General features: G+C 45.4%; 1 protein-coding gene across 1 annotated transcript in view; it reads right to left on the bottom strand.

Moving 5' to 3' along the window:
• Positions 1-378: 378 nt before the first annotated feature.
• Positions 379-19,953, bottom strand: part of nedd9 (neural precursor cell expressed, developmentally down-regulated 9) — a 31,909-nt gene continuing 12,334 nt past the window's right edge. The window contains exons 2-7 of the mRNA XM_069176199.1: positions 18,130-18,555; positions 6,335-6,433; positions 4,919-5,035; positions 2,756-3,931; positions 2,461-2,550; positions 379-1,373 (exon numbers count right to left, since the gene is read on the bottom strand). Coding sequence (XP_069032300.1) covers positions 834-1,373; positions 2,461-2,550; positions 2,756-3,931; positions 4,919-5,035; positions 6,335-6,433; positions 18,130-18,555 — 2,448 coding nt within the window. The 3' untranslated portion in view covers positions 379-833. The remainder of the gene's footprint in view (positions 1,374-2,460; positions 2,551-2,755; positions 3,932-4,918; positions 5,036-6,334; positions 6,434-18,129; positions 18,556-19,953) is intronic.

Below are 19,953 nucleotides of genomic sequence, written 5' to 3'. Positions count from 1 at the left end.
AAACTACATACAAGATGAATATCTCCGCATTAGTTTTAATATGAAAGTAGAAGCTGAGGGAGCATTTATTTATTTATTTATTTAGGCCGCAGCAGGACATGACAACTGAGCAAACTCCATCCACTTCAACTTCATCTCATGGTTGTCATCAGTGTCTGTCAAAAAAGCCAGTTTGATATTATTTTCATAATTTCAGTTTTGATTGGGAATAATTCAAATAATAAAAAAAATGGCTGAAAAATGATGAAATGCTGTTTTGCTGTTGTTTGCAAAAACGTCGTTAATGACCTTCTCGGCGCCCCGTGATGCTTCTCATCTTGGGAATGTTTGTTTTTCTGTCACGAATCTGTTACGTCCGAGCCATAAGAAGACGCAGGCTCACGGTTAAGAACAGTCCTTTACTTTGCGGAGAGTTCAGACACACATCGACACCGACACGATTTACAAGGAAATTTACCGTCACATCCAGCAGTAAGACACATCAACCACATTCTACAACAGTTGAAAAGGGGAAAAAACAACAACAAAAAAACAGGACATCTCATAAGGTGCTTCATAATATGCAACAGGAATGTTATGAAAACTGTCCACAATGATCCTACAGAGACACCAGTACTGCATCTACATAGATATTCATACTGTAATATAAAACAATCTACACAAAAATAGAGCAAATATGTACAGAACGGGGACTATTTACAAAGTCTAGAACAGGTTTAAAGATGGAGAGCAACATATATAGAGATATGTATACTGCAAATATATATATTTATGCCAGATAATGTACAGAGTCTGTGGAGTAAATGTACAGGAGCGGAGACGCATGAAAGTCACTAATTGGCCATTTGCAGCAGCTGTTCCTTGAACTGCTGAGCGTGGTGCGAGAGATCGGTGACTCTGTCCACCATCTCCTGGATGGCAGCCGTGTTTGGGTAGTTCAGGGCGGCCGTTTTGGTCGCGGCCACCACCGTCTTCAGCAGGTCGCACAGCACGTTGCTGGAGTTCATCACCCTGTTGGCCACCTCGGGAACCGAGGCCTGCCTGGACAGCGTGTCTCCGATGAAGACCAGTTTGTGGGCGCTGAGGATGACGAACTTGCTGTGCGCCACGAAGATGCGGGGAGGCTGCCCGGCGCCGACGCAGCCGAAGAAGGCGTCCACGGCGCTGAGGAGCGTGACGAAGTGCTGCTCGCACTGCTCGGAGTAGAAGCCGAGCAGCTGGCGGTCCCGGGCGCACACGCGGGCGGCGGGGGAGACGGACGTGGACGAGACCGGGGGGGAGGCCGACGTCGGACCCGAGTGTGAAATCCACTGCGTGATGTCGTTCTCCACGGGTTTGATCACCTCCTGCTCCAGCTTCTTGAACTGATTGATCTGCGAAGGGGGGGGAGGGAAAGGATTTCAATCATCTTCCGACCTCGCTCGCTGAGATGCACCGTGTCCATCTGATTTTACACAGTCGGTCACATGAGGTCAAAGGGCCCCGAGATATCGCTTTTAATGTCACATTTACCGCAACGATAATTCATTATTTATTTTTTTTAAATGTACAAAGTCGGTCTTTTAAAGTCGTTTGTTTGAAGTTGTATTATCATAAAAACATCAGGCTCAACAAAAAACTTGGGGGAATAAAAGATAAAAAAAAAAAAAAAAAAATCCAAAGCACAAAATCAGTTCATTTCCTTTTCTTAACTTCATGCAATCAAGTATGAGCAAGTAAAAAAAAAAAAAAAAAATGCTCATTTTATCTTTGCACACGGAGGGAGGCAAAGCTGAAAGTGCTCTTTTGTCTCCCTTCGCTCGTACTCGCCTTTGTGAAGTTAATAACAAGAAATATCTACTGATTTGGGTGTGCCGTTCCTTTTTGTGCCTTCAAATTATTTGCATTTAAATAGAAAATCAGCGATTTGGACCCTTTGTGACATTTTTTTTTTTTTTTTTTTTTTTTTTAACATAAGAACACTTTGCCCTCAGAAAAGCTTTTTATTGTTTCAGTTCTTTTCACATTACAATCTAAAGTCCAGTCCTCTGCTGTTAAACTAATCAAACTGAGAGTGGATACGGAGAGAAGCTATCTGATGTCGTAATAACGCTGTCAAACATCTACTGAAATAGATATACTGTTGGATAATAAAAAAAAAACACAAAGATGCTGACCAAATAAAACAGTTTTAGCATGTGGAGTAGCGTCAGCTGGCACCGTAATAGACTGCTGCGACTTTTTGCTGTTAGTAAGCTGTTGTTGTTCAAGTTATACGCAAGTAAACTGAGACTAAATTGAGAGTCAACTGGTTGACCGTGAAAGATTTAAGTTAACAAACATATCGAAATGAGTAAATTGGATCACAATATCTGTTATTCTATTTATTTGATTAATTGCTCGGCCCGATGAGGACATACTCATCCTACATTAAACCTCTGCCCTTTGCTAGATAGGTTTCTTCTGCAGGCAAAACCTCACCTGTTCCTGGCCCAGTTGATTTTGACTCTGCTTGATAATGTTTTCTTTGTCCAACAACTGCTTCTGCTGGCGTTCAAAGTCTTCTTTGCCCTGTGAAGGAAGACGAATCGGTGAGAAACGGCATTCAGACGTACCGGTGTCCGATCTTTGATACATGCTACCTAAATGAAGCTTCCTCTCTGTTGGGTATAAAGTCACTAAAAAATATAGTTACTCTGGGAAATGTGATTGATTACATCGTTTCTATAGTTAATTTTTACATCCTCTTGAGTCCTTGACATTTTTTCTATCTTACCTGCAAATGCACGTAATCGTAGTCCTCCATCCAGCTTTTCACGCACTTCTCGCTGTTGTTCATGTTGTCTTTTTCTTGGCTGGAGGGCACGGGGAAGGGCTTGGTCGGGCCCCCGTAGTTGTCGTTATCCGAGGAGGGGGAGGTGAGCGGGTGGCTCGTGTTCTCGTCGGGCGTGCTCCCGACGGTGGAAGACCCGTCCATGTGCGTCCGCCTGAACAGCAGCTCGGCATTGCCGCCTATCGTGGACGCCAGCTGCTTGGTGTCGTCGGGGACGGTCCTGGAGACCATGACGAAGCGGTCCAGGTCGTCGCTCTTGTTGTGGTGCTTCCCGGACGAGGCCAGCGTGTTCAGGGCCCAGCCGCAGTTCTCCAGGACCTGGTAGCTCTGCAGGAGGATCTGCTGCGAGTCCTCCAGGCGTCCCAGCTGCTTTCTGAGCTTACTGTGCAGGCTGGAGTCCGATAGAGACGTGGCGTTCGCCGCCGCCCCTCTACCGAACACGATGAAGTCCCCCAGCGCTGCCCGCACCCTGTCCAGCACCGTGCGCACGTCGTTCGCGTGGCGCTCCATAAAGGGAAAAGTCCTCCAGTGAGCCGAAGCCGCCATTGAATGTATAGCGCCGACTGAGACGTCCACCGCTTGCTGCAGGCGGAACAACCTCTGGATGGCAGCGTCCAGATCCAGAGCGAGGCGTCCCTCGGAGCCGGAGCCCGTAGAGGACGAGGAGGTGGACATGCTGCTGCGTGTGCTGCCGGTGCTGGAGAACGACAGGCGGTTGACGCCGTCCGTCACGTCTGCTGCTGCCCGGGCGTCCTGAGCGGGGATGTCGTAGACGCCTTTGCTTCCATCTCTGTCAGCGGGCGAGGTTCTGTGCTGGGAGGGCTGCATGCCCCGCGGGATGTCGTACACGTCCCGCTGAGACCCCGCCCCCGAGTGATGGGCGGGCGGGGGCACATCGTAAATGCCTTCGTTGCCGTTGCTGTGCAGGTGTTGGTGGTGGGAAGGAGGCTCCACGCTCGGGGGGAAATCGTAAGGGGACTCGGGGCTCTGTGTAGACTTGGTGAGGGCGGGCGGGGGCACGTCGTAGATGCCTTCCTGTTTGTGCTTGAGAGGCTGTGGGAAGTCGTAGTTCCCCTCTTGGAGGGCAGGGGTGGTCCTGCAGGGAGGCACCGAGTAGACCTGTGGAGGCGAGGACAATTATTAGGCCGTTTAAAAATCAGCGTGCTTATAATTATTTAATTATTGTGTCATGCGTCAGAACTTCGTCGGGATGGCACAACTGTGGGAAAGCACATTTCGTTTTTTTAGATTGGTGATTAGAAACCTGGATTCCTGCATGAGGAATCCTTCAGAGTGAACGAGGTTATCAAATCTCCTCCCCTGACTGCTCGTTCAGTCGACTGTGACCGGTATATGAAGGCATGGCCGTGCTCCAGATTGTTTGCACAGCAGCGCTGCCGTTAGAGATTGAGGAAGTGAAAGGTCCTCTGGCTTGTGTCGATACTATATTTAAGCCTTAAAGTTTCTACCTTTGATTTCTTCCTCTACGTGCAGCTTCAGAGTGCAACAAAGCTCTCACCTCCCTCCGACTCGACAGAGCAGAGTGTTTTGTTCTGATGTACACGGGCGCAGAGCGCGATGGGAGCGCGGCGGGGTGAATAAAATGGTGGCCTGTAAGTGATTTCCATCAGCCTCGAAATGCACTCTTTACAGCTAGACAGGCCTGCCCAAAACTGTAATTAGGAACGACGCAAATAACAGGTCCCAGCATATTTCAGGTTATTACAAACAAACTGATGGCTCTCCGCCTGGCCGGGTCTGGTGAAATCTTAGAGGGGCTGGAAAGAGAAGAGTTATGTCCTTGACGTATTTTTTTTTTCTTCTCCCCACTGGAGAGTTCAGACACGGAGCCACACTCATAGAGTTTTGGTTAAACTCTACTGGCAGGCAAAGCTGTCATTTGAGGCAGCCACAGGAACGCCGTAAATATGACATTTGACGTATTAGTCATTTAATATAGACAATTAAGAGACATACGAGGAACTGTATCAATAAACATTTTCCGGACGTTAGCGGCTTTTCTTAATGCGGCTTTATTCGACTAAAACAAATCAAGCCCTTTTATTGTGTTTAAGCTCGAGTAGTTGTTGGTTCATTTTCTCTTACCTCTTGTGAAGGAGGTATGTCATAAACGCCTTGTGACGGGGGAACATCGTACACTCCTTGGTTTCTGGCTCCCCCGTGCTGACCAGGATAGATCTGACCGGGGGGAATATCATACACCTGAAACACGGAAGACATGTGAGACAAACGCTAAATATTTGGACAAAACAATCACAGAAACAACTAATTCAGTCAGTAAATTTACTTGATGAGATTTGACTTTTTTTTGTTGGCAGCCTTTCATTTTGTAGCTCTACTTCTTTTGTTTCTGGCCTCCAGGGGGCGGCATAGTTGTGGTTCTGACCAGTAGTCGCTTTCTTTTTGCTCAGTTTTTGGTCTCCACCATCCAGTAGGGGAAATATCTGTCTCTTCAGCTGCTGAATGCTCCACCATGATAACCAGCCCGTCTCGAACTTTGCCTGTGTGGCTGTTTGGTAGCGTTTAGAGATTTTGAAGCTGAAAATTACAGCTTCAAAGCGGTGACAGCAAACCAAAACAGTGAGATGTAGACTGGAGCTGACACTCACGATATAAAGCTCTGTAAACCCAAAGGGAAGTGCAGTTTCAGGCGATAATTTTCTGTATCGTTAAGCAACCCATGTTGTTTTCACATCATCATTATTCTAAGAATGTTGATTATAGACCCTTTAAGAAATCCAATATACCAAAAAGTACTTGCATTCACTGTATGGCACGAACGTCACTATAATACTGCAGGTTTAATCAGCTCAAGACAAGACAGAAGTCTTTCAAGGATGCCTTCTGAGAAAATAAGGTCACTGCACAGAACAGGATATGAGAGCTAAAGTGGAAACAATCAGTTTCCTCATTTTAACTTTCTTGTTTGTTGATGGATGTGGTAGATTGAAGTGAAACGTTTTTAATCACCAAAACTGTAAGTAATTTGATTAAGGACTGTAAAAACATGCGGCCCCAGGTTTTGGATGTTAAAAGACCATCTCTGATTGTTGCCTAACAACAGGTCATGCATGCTTCACATTATTGTGGTACATTTTTTGAAATGTAAACCAGTGTAATCTACTAATTTATCTTTACAGTTTGCTGAATGATTATGTCAGGAAACATGCATGAATAGAAAAATCAGTACCCTGGTTGGTCAAGTGGTATTACATATTTGTATTAAAAGGGGTTAAATCATGCAAAATTACTGGTATAATCTTTAAAAAGTAAGAAACTTAATATTGTATGATAGCTGCTAACTGCTTTATTCTCAGTCATGTTATTTATGATTACAAAATGTCTTTTTAAAAAAAGAGTATTTTTGATGAATTTCAGCCACATACTGCTAATATCAGTGTGGTTATACAACGGTGGTTATTCACATTATTGGGTACTTTTTCAGTCGACAGAATAGGTCACTGTCGTACTGTACATGCTGTGGGAACATGAGACACTTACCCCCTGTGATCTACTGGGTGGGACGTCGTAGAGGTCCTGCTGGTTGTGCTGGCCTGGGCTGTAAATGTAGGACTGTCCCACTCTGGTCGGGGTCACCACCTGTCCAATCACAGCGGGGACAGAGACAAACAATCAGAGCTGCTGTCTAAAAAAAACGACACCTGGGCAACAGCAGTGCTCGAGACAAATGCTCAGAATCACAAACAGTCCCGCTGCCACCCAGATCTCAGACTTCTGTGTGCTAGCTTTCCTTTGTTTTGCCTGTTAGTCATTTCCAGTCCTCGAATGACCCTGGGACAGTAAGTGATTGCGGCTGAGGCTGATACTTTCTGACAACATCCTCCCTGTTTCAGGCTGTTTGTCAAGGACCCAAGAAACCAAGTCCTAAACAGAAACCTTGAGCTGTAGGACTCCTGAGTCAGCTGGTTAAAAGACATCAACAGGGCATCTGTGTCACAGTGTCCCTGGTTTGACTTACTGGGGACCATTTTCCATCAGCTTTATACTGTGCAGTGGCAAAAATGGTGAAATACTCTATAATAGGTTTGAAACTAGCTGTTAATATCCCTATTGATGAATCTGCCCATTATTATCTCGATTAATTGGATATGTGTGGTCTATAATATTTCAGAAAATGACAAAAGCCTATCACAGATTTGTAGAGCCCCGGGTGACATCTTTAAATGTTTTAAAGTCAAAACATTCAGCGTGCATTGGTGTAAAACATCATCCTGGAGAAACTAGTACCAGCATATTTGGCAATTTTGCTTGGGAAGTGACTTGAACAATCATTTATCAAAGTAGTGTCCGGTTAATAATCGATAAAACAAAACATTTTTAAGGCAAAAAACCCAAGTTAAAACATAATTAAAATGGAACCAGGATGTCATACCTACTCACACCAGAAAAAGGCTGTAGTAGTAAAACACTAGCCTGGTGTTACCAGACCCTGAATTCACTGAATGAATATATGGGTCTGGCTAAGCTTCATAGGGAATTGTTTCAATCCTATTGGATGAAGACGAAGACTTGGTTAATACTGAAACTATTTGAGCAGCATGTAACCAATTGTCATTGACCACCATATATGAATATGTTGGGGGTTGTAATTCTACCACAGCTGCAACTACATTTAGAAAAAGCACTTGACGCACTGGGCCACTGGTCTCTGATTGGTCCTCCCGTCACAGTAGCTGTGCCAACCTTAATGTGAACAGAGGTTCCAGACTATAATCACAGCACAGAAAACTGAAGCTGTTAGCAATAGTCTGTCAGGGCCACGGTGCTAAACCCTCTAAGTGAAGTGAACTCAGCAAGGGTTCATTATATTGGCTGGAAATTAAACTTTTAATTTGAATTCAAAAGAATGTGTTTTTCGCCTTAAAGCAGAAATATTAAGAGCAAGGGCAAGATGTGAATATAAAACTAAAAACTAGGCTGTGACGGGTTGTTAAATTTAAGCCAAGGACTCTGCTGGAAAAATATTTCACAATAATGCAGTGCAGCTAATAAAAACAAAGTAAAAAAATACAACTAATGTGGTTCAGTGGAGCAATAAAATGAGCAAAAATAAAACTTAAAACAGTAGGGCACAATAAACCCATACATTTCAGCTCGCAAGGGCTTCATCTGAATGGAAGATGGTTTTATGACTAAAAGGGTATTGGGGGGGTGGGGGAGTTTTTAATCGTAGTGTTGGCTAGATTATGAGTTTCTGAATCCAGAAATCTGGAACGGCACCTGGTGAAGTAATCACTGGGTCACCGGTATTGATGAACAACCCACTTAAACCCAAGCGTTTTGTGCTGTAGGATTTAATACACCTTTAAAATACTTTACACTGTGGTGAAGACAGGCTGCAGAATAATGGCGTGATTACTGCTTAGGAAAAAAAACACAAAAAAAACAACACACTGCGGGCTTCACCTACACCCCATGACTTTTTTGACCCTGTTAATTTTTTATCACATTTTCCCTCCTCTTTTCCCGTCAGTGCAAATCAGTCCCTCCACACCTCCTAATCCCAGTGTTTCCATCGTCCTCCTCCTCCTCCTCCTCGTCCTCCTCCTCCCGCGCCGTCTCGCCTCCAACTAAAAGCAGGGCAAGCAGACCTCCTTGCTGCGTCAGACAGACAGAGGAATTCTGGGAATGTCCTTCCCCGAGCCCAGCGCTCCTCTTCTGCCCCTACGCACCGCTATCGCCACACTGGAACGAGCAGGGTTCATTAGCAGGGCTCGAAAATAGGAACCATACGCGCGGCTTCCTGGCAGAGCGGCAAGTCTCCGGGGACGACTTCAGTCCAAGTATCCAGTAGTCGCTGCGCAGTCGAGTTAATATCCTAATACCGTCTCTTGTAGTGCCGGAGACATTTATCGGAGCGTGAGCGGCAGGAGCCGTAACCTCATAGTGGGATTGATGTGTTCTGAGGAAAGAGAACCGGTGTGTAAAAGAGATTCATGAAAACAAAAAAAAGGTAACGGCGGTGGAAGAAAGGGAAAGCGAGAGCAACGGAAAAATGAGTTGCCTAAGTATGGAAAGGAATGCCATTCATGTGAGCTGGAGTCTGACTAACAGTAGTGCATATGGTTCTCATAAATCCAATCCGAACAAGGCCGCGGTGATTTAAGGTGTTCATTGTTGGCATTCCTGTCCGTGCGTACATCATCCCGGCAGGGCCCGTGGGGTCAGAGCTGAAACGTACACCGAGGGCTTTAAATGCGTCGACCTGAGGTCTGAAATAAACCAGCAGAGGAATAAACAGCTGCTCGCTGCTTCTGGCTCTTCTCACGAACCGTCGCTCGAAACTCTTTGGGCTGTTAAGACCCTCTTTTTAAAGACTTTACAGTACAGAAAGTGGAGCGACGGAGGCCACGCTCGCGTCATTTGTTGTTGTTCAGTCAAGGATGTAGCGGGAGACACCGTGAGCCCCTTCACGCCCCCCCCCCCCCGAGCCTCATTACTTTTAAAACATATCGATGATACCAGCGGTAGAAGAGTTAATATTAATGTAACACCCACAATTCTTGTTTTATTTTCATTTGTGGAATAATCATGCTCATGAACGGATTATTAATTGCTTGCTTGTCGTATTGTATTGTATTGAATTTTGTGGGCTTTCAGGGACGTAGACGGGAATTATAACGTCGTCATGGATTCGGTTAGTTTGCAGGGGGCTTCACGTTGAGCCTATATTTACATTTTGGCACCATTAAAAGTGCTGAATTACTTGTTCCTGTTTGCTGTAATTTCGCAGCACATTTATGGACGTTTATTCCCGATGGACATCCGAAGGAAGGGATACGTCTAGAAAATGTAACGCATGATTAAGTGTTCAGATTTAGCTCCTGTGGCAGCTACCTCCATGTTGGCAGCCCACTCATCTGCATAACTTTCTATTAGCCCGACCCGTGAGGGCTGTAACTTATCTTTTACACGCTTTGTTTCTCCCAGAGCGCGCAACCAGACACGGCAGACAGGGAGCTAGCCTTCCGCTAAGCAACAACAAAGTGACGCTCGGTGAAAGGTCACTTTACGCGGCTGCCGTCCCCGTGGGTCGAGCCCGTGTGCGCACGATGAAGGGCGGGGGGCGAGGGGGGAGGAGACGCCCGGACTCAGCTGTCACGCGCAGATGGCAGCGATGTGTCCGTCAAAAGATCTCCGTGACCTTTTCCGCAGGTACACGTCACTGCACCGAGCGGCTCCCCGGTCGTCACTGGCTCCTCTCGGCCGCTGCCAGATGCACGGCGCTCATTTATTTCCCATCTCCGCCTTCTGTTTACCCAGCGGGCCGTTGCTCCAAGGCCGCTTGGCGCTGCTATAATTGCTAGCGAGTAAATATTTACCACATGCAATGAGGTTTGGCGCTTGCGTGGCGGCGGCGGGAGCCCTTTCAGAGGGCGATGACATCATGGAGGGGAGGTGGGAGGTGCGGGTGGAGAGGGGTGAGGACTGAGCAAACATTTGTTCCCATTCAGGTGATAGGTGCTTCGGATTCCTTCATAGAGGATGGAGGACAAAGTGAGCTACTAAAGAGGGACCGGGCTTCAACGAGTGCCCCGAGGAGCCACATAGATGCCTTGTTAACGCGCCCACGCGTTGCAGCGAGTGACTCATGGCTCCTTCAACATAAACCGTGTTTACTCAGCGTCCAGGCAGGCTCAGCTTTCAGCTTCACTTCAGTCATTTGAGAGGTCTCGTCATAACATCAACAACTCCCGCTCAAGTTTTTTTTTTTATACACTCTCTTCGGTTTTTATGTACCGATGAGCTTTAAATTGGCATCGCAAACACAACGTCTCATGTCATCATTTTATTGGTACACTAGCTTTTGTGGCTTCGAAGGAGTTCTTAATTAAACTCTAACCAAACGCTTTAGCCGATAGCACATATCAAGAGTTTGGTCTCATTTGTTGCAATAAAATTAAACTGAAATAATTAGTTTGTTCATTTGTTAATTGACTGCAACTATTATATTTGGTTTTAGCTCAAATTTGGTTTCTCAAATATCAAATTAATCGGACTTGAATTTTGCGGTCTTATAAGCTTTGAGCATCAGTTGGACTTTTGATCATTTAGTGTACATTTGACACATCGCGATTTGAAGTTGGAAGACAAATGAAAGGAAAAACTGGAGGAAATAAGAGGAGGAAAAAAGCAGTAACTAATTCAGATGCTTTCATACATTACTCAACTAGAAAAATGATGCGAATCATGATGTGCGGAGTGACCACATCTCGACCCTGCTGAACACAAACAGGACGTTTCGATTTCATCAGTTTCCACCACCATCAAAACAACAAACATGTTTTTTTAGTTTTTTTTTTTTTTTTTATAAAAAGGCTGTTCATCCCTCCAGCGTCTCTGCCAGGATTCACTGAAGCCATTTTGGCAACTTGCACTGCCTCCTAAGACACCATATGTTGGTTTGTTCTTTACTCATCTGCTTATGTTGGAAAACATCCATATTAAAATGTTCTCAGCTCTAACTTGCACAGGTGTGTGCGGCAAGATTTCAGATGAAATCATCATTTCGCACCTTTTCATTGACTATACACACACAAACGCGGCCGACCACTTCCCCCCTGCTAATGGCCTGCTGACACAAATCAACAACCCTAATAAGGCTCTTCAGCGAAGGTCGCCTGATAAAAGACAGTGGCGATGACGCCGCTGGCAAATTGGCACCTATTGAATTTCACCCATCCATCTCCTTATTCACACCTTCTCATCTCCTCTCTTGTACGTTTATCCATCGATCAGGATGCTGACAAAGTCTGTCTGTTTCTACCTCCAGCTCTGTCAGCACTGCGCTGTTAGTTCACCTTTTTAGTTACACCCGGCGAAGGGAAGATGAAATCTGACCCGCCGGCTGCACCGAACTAGATGTACTTCTCGTAAACGTACATGCGGTTTTTGCTCCGTAATGACCTTTTTCTGCTTTGCCGAATCCCACTATAAGTGCTTACTGTGGTGTCTCTCTTGCAGTTTTGTGGGCCCCTCAGAAATGCCCGACAATGTTCCCCTCCGCCACTCAGAGCTGCACCAGCCTATTAAAGTGTCAAACTAATTAATGCAGGTAATTAAGTCTTGAATCCCGCGAGGCCGTCGGCCGTCTCCATAACACGTCCGAGCGGCTCAGCCCAAACAGACAGCGGGCTTAATGAGCAGCGTTAAAAGAGAACAGACTAATAAGGATCATCGCTCATCCTCTGTGATCAAAGCGGCAATTTAATCCGGTGGCGTGATTATCTGGAAAGAAGTAATGTTAAATTATGTGTCTGACATTCAGTGTTTGCTTTCAGGGGAAAAAAATACATCATGAGGATTCTTTGAATTCTGAGAAAACAAACCAGCATAATGTGGAGTGAGAAATGTGTTGTCATGAACATGTCATGTTGAATCTCCAACAGTGTTCAGTGAGTAGCAGTGAACTCTAAAGTACAGCACAGTCTGATGGGAATGTTATTCGTTTCCTGGTATTTGTTTATTGGACTGAAACGCCGAGCTGACAATGGTGTTAGATTAACAGTTAAGAAGTCACCAAAGTTACTACAATTCATCTTCATTGGCGATACGAATGTTTGCAGCGAATTTCATGCCAATCCCTCCAGTTGTTGTTAAGATATTTCAGTCCGGACCACAGCGGTGGGCCGACAGACCGACATTGTCCTCCACAGCCGCTGGTGTGGCTAAAAATGCCTAAACTGAGCTCACTTTGGCCTCTTAAATGTAAATAACTCCTTGTTTTCTTCTGTGATATGAAACTCAATCTGCTTTGGTTTTGGACTTCTTGGAAGGCTAAAAAAAGGATATAACGGCCTGGGCTTTTTAAAATGTGCTCGTAAGTCGCCTTCCTTTTCTACTTTATCACAGCTTCTGCCTTAAACTTTCCAGGGGAGAAAGTCCGCTCAGTATGCCGACCGCCAAGCTGATTACTTTTGGTGCCACTGATTTATGACCTTGCCCTCTCGGTCAAATCTCACAGGCCAGCGATTCATCACGAACGCGACAATGGCGAGCGTGTGAAGGCGCGGGCCTTACTCCAGGAAGAAATAACTCACTTAACTGGTGCAGAGATTGTCGTGCGCATGATTAGGCAAAAAAAATATAGCCGGGGCAAACAAACACGCCATTCATTACACACAACCTGGTTACTTCCAAAAGCAGAGTTTTATCGAGGTAGACGGCGCACCCTGGTAGTCCGTAAACAGTTATCAGAGCACTTCCTTGAGTTGTGTGGGAGCTTATTAATGCTTTTGTTGCGCTCACGCTTCTTTATGGCACCAATGAGCAGATTGGATCTACGGGCACGACACAGTGAATGGAGGACATGCCCATACAAGGAGCAGACCGCACGAAGGCAGGAAGTGAGGAATGAAAAGGCCGTCTGGAAGGAGTAGATAAGAGCTGATATTTGAACTCTGAACCCGGCCCATCTTTTGAAACAGCGTGACCTCAGCGACTGAGTCACAGGAGGAAATGGGAACGCCGAGGAGAAACTGACGGGGTGAAACAGACGCACGGCTCAGAAAGCCGAAGACGAAAGAGGAAATCAATCCTCTCGGAGCAGAATGATAAAAGGCTGCTCCTGGCCTCCGTGTGAGGAGGTTCTTTGTGTGGCTGAGAGCTGCAGGCATCGCTCCCACACGGTCCCAGTTTGGAGGCCATCACGGAGGAGGAAGAGGAGGAGGAGGAGGAGGAGGGCAGCTGTGTAGCTCACCCTCCCAGGAGGGTCACCCAAGGACAAGGCCGCGGCATCAAACCAAACAGCCAGAGAGGAAGCGAGCGCCAAACCTCAGTGTGCCTTTATATACCAGAGCCCGACACCACATGAAGAGAAAATAACCAGTCGGCAATCTGGATTTGCGCTGCAGGGCTGCCGTGCAACCCCGAGGACGCATTCTGGAGGATGTGTGCAGCAGACGGGACTGCGTGACACGCAGGAAGCTTCCACTGCGGGAGGCTTCAGAGTAACATGAGAGGGGATTATCAGTCTGGGACGCCGGCATCAGTCTCGGTGATCATTTGGGAAAACAAATGCACCTTTGTAACCCGACAACAAGAAAATGGCTGTTGTGAAAATGGCACCTCGCACCGCACGCAGCGTGAGCCAACGCTGGCAGCCTGTAATCAATACGGCTCCATAAAAAGACGAGCCGTAGTAAACAAAACTGATGTTTTTAAGAGCAAAGGTCAGGGTGCGGATGTCATGTCAGCAAAATGCATTTCCGTACATTACGCGGACGCAGCACAGCGTTATTCTATAAACATCCTCAAAGCCCCTCAACATAGGAACTCTGGGTGTAGTCATCCCAAACTGTTCGGTACACGTCGGTTCAGGATGGGATTTCCTCATTTGGATGCACAGTCATCAATAACACCCTGAACACTTGGGCAGAGCGCCGGGTGTTGTCCATCAGCTGCGGTATGCCAGCAGAGTTAGCCTTGAAAGCTGGACAGATGCTGTGTTATTTAATGAAACACGTACGACTACCCATTAAGTTTAAAAGTCTCACAGTTGACACTTTCCTGCTGTTTTATTCGCAGTCTTGATATCCATAAAATGACATTTTTGTGGTTTTAAAGAAACAAGTAAAACATCTCGACATAGTTTTACATCATTGATACCGAAAATCTTTTTCTTTCTTTTCCCTGCTGTACCGGCAACATAACTGTGACTGAATTCTGCGTATCGTTGCACCCCTAATCTGTTTCTTTTAGGAGTCCCCTGGATGATTAAACAAGTCTGTAAATTTATATTAACGCCGACTGTTTGATTTAGCTTGGAATTAAGCTTTAGCTAAGAACTTATGTTTGCCCGGTATCATTGAACAGCTCTAAATACTACGCTTTAACTACTACGAAGAAATCAACTTTGAGATTGAAATCAAGACCGAAGCAAATTTCCAATCCTTTGTTCAAATTTGCCACAAAAAGCATTTTAACCATCAAAATGTTTTTTTTTTCTTCTTGCATATCACACTTTGTATTTTTTCCCCCCTCCAAAACAGGATTTTCTTTAATGAAACTAAATACGGGGTCGAGTACAGACCAACTTATAAATACATGCTCAGCGATTGTGAGATGTTTGAGTATTTCGGTTTTAAAAGAAATGATCTAAAAAGAGTACACTGTAATTTTGTGCGGTATTTCAGAGCGTAAATGGAGCATCGCTTTATTTGGCGTTTGACTAAGAGTGTATGGTAAAACCACCCACGTCGGTGAAGGGAATATAACCAAAAGCGCCAAGAATTGTTCTGCACCTGTGTTTAGTTGACCCGGTTAATTAAACTGGTTAATGAAGTTAGCTCCTCAATGATAGCGTTGAATGCTAATAATTAAAGTCAGCCACTGCTGACTTTTCTCTTCATATTTTTTATGCATCTTTGACTTTTTGCCAAAGAGCTGAATTAATGCGTCATTTATCTTTTGTGCAGATGCTCCAACCAGCTGTTTTTCACGTCTATCCGAGCCTTGGAAACGCTCCACTTGAACCCTGGACCAACATAACTCTCTCTCCCCCCCCACCCGCCTCGCTCTGCATGAACCAACAACCCTCCTCTGGAGTGCGTTTCACGCAGCCTCACGACACATGTTGGCTTTAACAGAACCGACTGCAGCCACAGAGACTGACGGTGCTTCTGTCCAACGCTCAGACGTCACGGGAAAACAACAAGGCCTTGTCTGGACACACTGACACATGTACGTGCGCGCGCGCGCACACACACACACACACACACACACACACACACACACACACACACACACACACACACACACACACACACACACAATCTTTCTGTTTAACAGACAGGAAAAACCGCCGCAAATTGCACCACTTTGATAACCACAGATTGGAGGGAAAGTTAAACGTCCAAGACTTAATTTAATCTCTCCAATAACATGATTACAGCACAAAACACACTCTCATTAGAAGCACATTTAATTTTCCATGTTATCACCAAAGCCCCTTTTTTAATACCAGCTCCCTGCTAAGCCCCGCGGCTTGTTATGGAAAGGAGAGGTGTTGGCTGACAGCGCTGGAGTGTGCATGTGTGTGCGTAGATATAAGAGTGTGCAGGATGATTGACAGTCCTCTCCTCTCAGGCCCCCGGCTCTGACTGACTTTATCACAGCGGCTCCTGTGCAGTGAATCACACAAAAGTCCTCTAAGCTCCTGGCGCCTGCTGCCTGTTTACCTTTTAAAATGCACACCTTAGCTTATTTCTATGATGGCTGGAGCTGATTTGTTAAAAAAAAACAAAAACCTGAGGATATGAAAAGCTCGTTCAGCACATCATTACTCTGCGTCTCCTGAAGGGATGGTCCGAAGTGCTAGAACTAGTTAAACGGTTGAATACGTAGGAACATTTTCCCCGTTGTGTTTCAGCACTCGCCTGCCAACTAGTAACGTCAGTTTTAACTAGATAACTAGCCTAAGTTTACTAACAGCTGCCGTGAGCAACTAAACGACTTTATGGAAGTCGTGGTCGTTAATGTCAGCTGATGTTTGCTGTCGCCAGGTAACATTAACTTCCATAAGAGACACATGGAAAGCTATTATTACTAAAAAAAAAAACGCAGTGTATTAAATTGAGTAAATATGTGTTTTCAATGATGATGAATTCAACTTTTAGCTTGTAAGGAGGATGTTTAGTTATTTGTCTTTTTAGGGTAGGAAAGTATTTTTTTTAAAAAAGCAAAATCCGCACTAATGCGCACACAAGTGGTTACATTTTGGTCGAGGAAAATTTTTTTTTTAATCTGTTTACATGATGCCGACTTTCTATAAATCTGAGTCTTTGCGTATGTCATTGTGACTGCACACTGAGGACAGATATGACCAGATAACTCCTCTGCATGTGCATTAACAAATGTGAGACTCATGAGGAAACTGATCCATGTGGTATGATGTTTACTTTCTAGCGCAGTCTTGAGATTTATGATTTAAATGATATACCATCTAGTCAATAAAACAACAAATACACATGATGGACATGCTGGTTGGAGGATTGTATATATAGCTATACTGTAAATGACCAAGCCAAGTGCTTTTTCCAGTGACCGTATGTACGGTATTTAAATGCAGAAAATAAAAAAATAAAAACTTTTGAGGCAGCAGGACTCCACCAAAATCTGAAAAAAAAAACCCCTCCATCTCTGTGCTGTTTGCTTTTCCATAAGTTTTTCCCCATATTCGCCGCCTCTCTGTGGCTTCGACCGGCTTCGACCGGCTCCGCTTCGCACAGCGTGCCAGTACACGAGAAAAAGCCAAATGGGAGCCCAGCATTAAAAACACTACCCTGCTCTGTGGCGAGCGCCGGGCCCGGCACACCCTGTCCACAGTTCACATGGCAGACGTGCAATCCCTCAGACCTTTTCTGCCCTCTGTGTGTTTGCGCAATCAAGGCCGATGAGAGCCGTGTCGGGCTGGCGGGGGATAACAGGTCACCGCGTAAACGCCGCGTCCTATCGCACCTAATACCCGCACTCGAGGCCAGCTCGAGGCCACACCCACCAGGGCTGATGTTAGGTTTTAAATCCGCTGGTGATCCCAAAAGATCCATCTCCCAAGGTCAGGGAACAGAGCAGTCTCCATTTTCTTTCTCTAAACCCACTCGATTTCTTTATTTTTATATTTATCTGTGCCTCCACCGCCCTCTCTACCGCTACTGATAAATATTTCTGCAGAAATCATGCCTACTCAGACCTTTAGCGGCCCCTTTACTTTACAACGAAAGCGAATGTCTCAAAATCGAATCGGGATGAAAGACAAAACAATTTGACAAAATGTAATGTTATTTATCAAATAGAAAACAGTTGCTTCTTCCTGCCTCTTTAAATGTGAGGTTGTACTTATTTTTTTCCCGTTTTTATGTCATTGTAAACTGAATAATTTTAGGTTTCAAACAAAACCAGCAATTTTAAAATGTCATACATCAGCAGTTCTTTTTTTTTTTTTTTTTTTTTTTTTTTTTAAACATTTTATTGACTTAACTAAGAATAGGGTGTCTTCTCTCCCACAGAGAGCCAACAGTCCACAGGTGCTCCTTCCCACCAGTCACCTCAGCAGGTGGATTTAATGATGAGTTCCTCCCCTCTACTTTAAGGAGCGCTGATCCGTGAAATCATGGATCAGCTGATCCAGCCTGTGGTTGAAATGAAAACCTGCAAATTGTTGGCTCTCTGTGGTGAATGGTTTCTCAGCCCTGGACTGAATTAATCAAGAAATGAACCGGCAGAGTAACTGATAATGAAAATAGTCATTAGTTTTAGCTTCGGATGAAGAGTCTCACCTTGGTTGGTGTGTTTTCCACAGCGAGGGTACTCCTCGGCGGGACCTGGTAGATGTCCTGCGCCGGAGGAACCTGGTAGATGTCCTGCGCCGGAGGAACCTGGTAGATGCTCTGCTGCTGCGGACTCTGCAGGGACGGCGGCACCTGGTAGATGCCCTGAGCCCCGGAGCCGGCCTTCTGCTGATAGCTCTGAGGAGGAGACTGGGCGCCGGCGGCGGGCGACGACTGAGCCTCGAACATGGGTCCGATCAGCAGCTTGAGGCGGTTGCCGGGGGCGATGCCTTGGCGCCCGTGCAGGGAGCAGAGCCACCAGCCCTCCAGGCCGCCCGTGTTCTGCTCGATGACGGTGAGGATGTCACCTTTCCGGAAAGCCAGCTCCTCGGGGGACTCCGGCACATTGTCGTACAACGCTTTGGCCATCAGGTTCTGCGGAGAGGAAGGTCAGTCTGTCTTTAAATGCACTTCTTTATGGTTCATTATAACACAACAAGCGGGTTCTGCCACGTGCTGTTTGTCAGGTTTGAGAAAGTGCCAAAAAAAAAAAAAAGGGGATATTTTATATTTTGGAAAATGGCTTGTGGCTTGTAGATGAGAGGATTGATAGCTCTGTCATATCTCTCTGGTAAATACAGCAGGTTAGCTTTGCTTGGCATAATGACTGGAAACAACGCAACACGATTTATCTTCCCCAGTGAACAGTTCATATCGTGCTCGTTTAATCCGTATATAAAACTAGACGTCGTGTTTTTAGGGGGAGATATTTGCAGATCACTGCGCCTGACCAAAAATCATCCGCCACATTAACTGTCAGTAAAACCACACTTTGTAATTTTTATATTACTTATTATTATTTTTATATATCAGACAAATATGCCACGAGCTTCAGAGGCAGATTTTACTACCTTTGTACAGAATGAGGCTAAATGTGTCCCCTGTTTCCAGTCTTTGTGCTAAGCTAAGCTAAGCTAACTGGCTGCCGGCATCGTATTTACGGCACAGCGTAGACATGAAAGTAGGCGTGCGTGTTTTCTGAATAAGATTATTTGCCAAAAGGTCCAACTACTCCATTTTTTTTTTTTTTTTTATATAACACTTCAGTTTACCACCATTTGTGATGCCAGGTTTTAAATGCCCTGCTGAATGACACGCTGCTGAACTTCGTGCAGGGTTGCCATTAGCCTGCAGCTCCGCACCAGATGTCTTTCAAACCAAATCTGAACTTGATGGGATTTTCTCAGCTTGCCGCCTGCTTCAGGGCACATTTATCTAAAAGGTCCAGTGAGGGCTGAGGGATAATGACTCAAAACCACAGATTTTGGAGATAGGAAAAGCCCTGGAGCGTGCCGCTTCTGTGTCTGAGAGAGGCATTTAAGACTAATTGCCTCAGTAAATACATCAGTCTCTTTCCTTTAGCCTTTATTCAACCAGGGAAGGAGTTAACTGAGCATGAATACTCCTTTTCAACTGCGGGATGCTCGCAACTTTAACTCCCGGGAGCTGCCCGACTCCACAACAGTCCTGTACTTTCAGCCATACAAGCTCCATAAACACAATTAGGGATTAAGCGCCTTGCTCAAGGGCACCTTAACGTTAGATATATCCCAGCACAAAATCCTGCTGCACCCTCTGATGTTTGTACTTTTAAACTTCTTTTAAACTGCGCTACCTTAAAGAGGTTGTGCTTCCTGACTTGAACGTGAAACAGTCCGAATCCTCGATTTACCTCACAAACAAAACAAAAACAATTTAACATGAGGTGAGAGACTGTGCCGATGCCCTGTAAGGAACTTTTGTCATAGTTGATCATCCATAAAATAAATGCTC

This window comes from Embiotoca jacksoni, unplaced genomic scaffold (genome assembly GCF_022577435.1).
Source record: "Embiotoca jacksoni isolate LCO1_2020_lvr unplaced genomic scaffold, fEmbJac1.0.p SCAF_7, whole genome shotgun sequence".
Lineage (NCBI taxonomy): Eukaryota > Metazoa > Chordata > Actinopteri > Embiotocidae > Embiotoca > Embiotoca jacksoni.
This window is presented reverse-complemented; position numbering and strand designations above follow the sequence as displayed.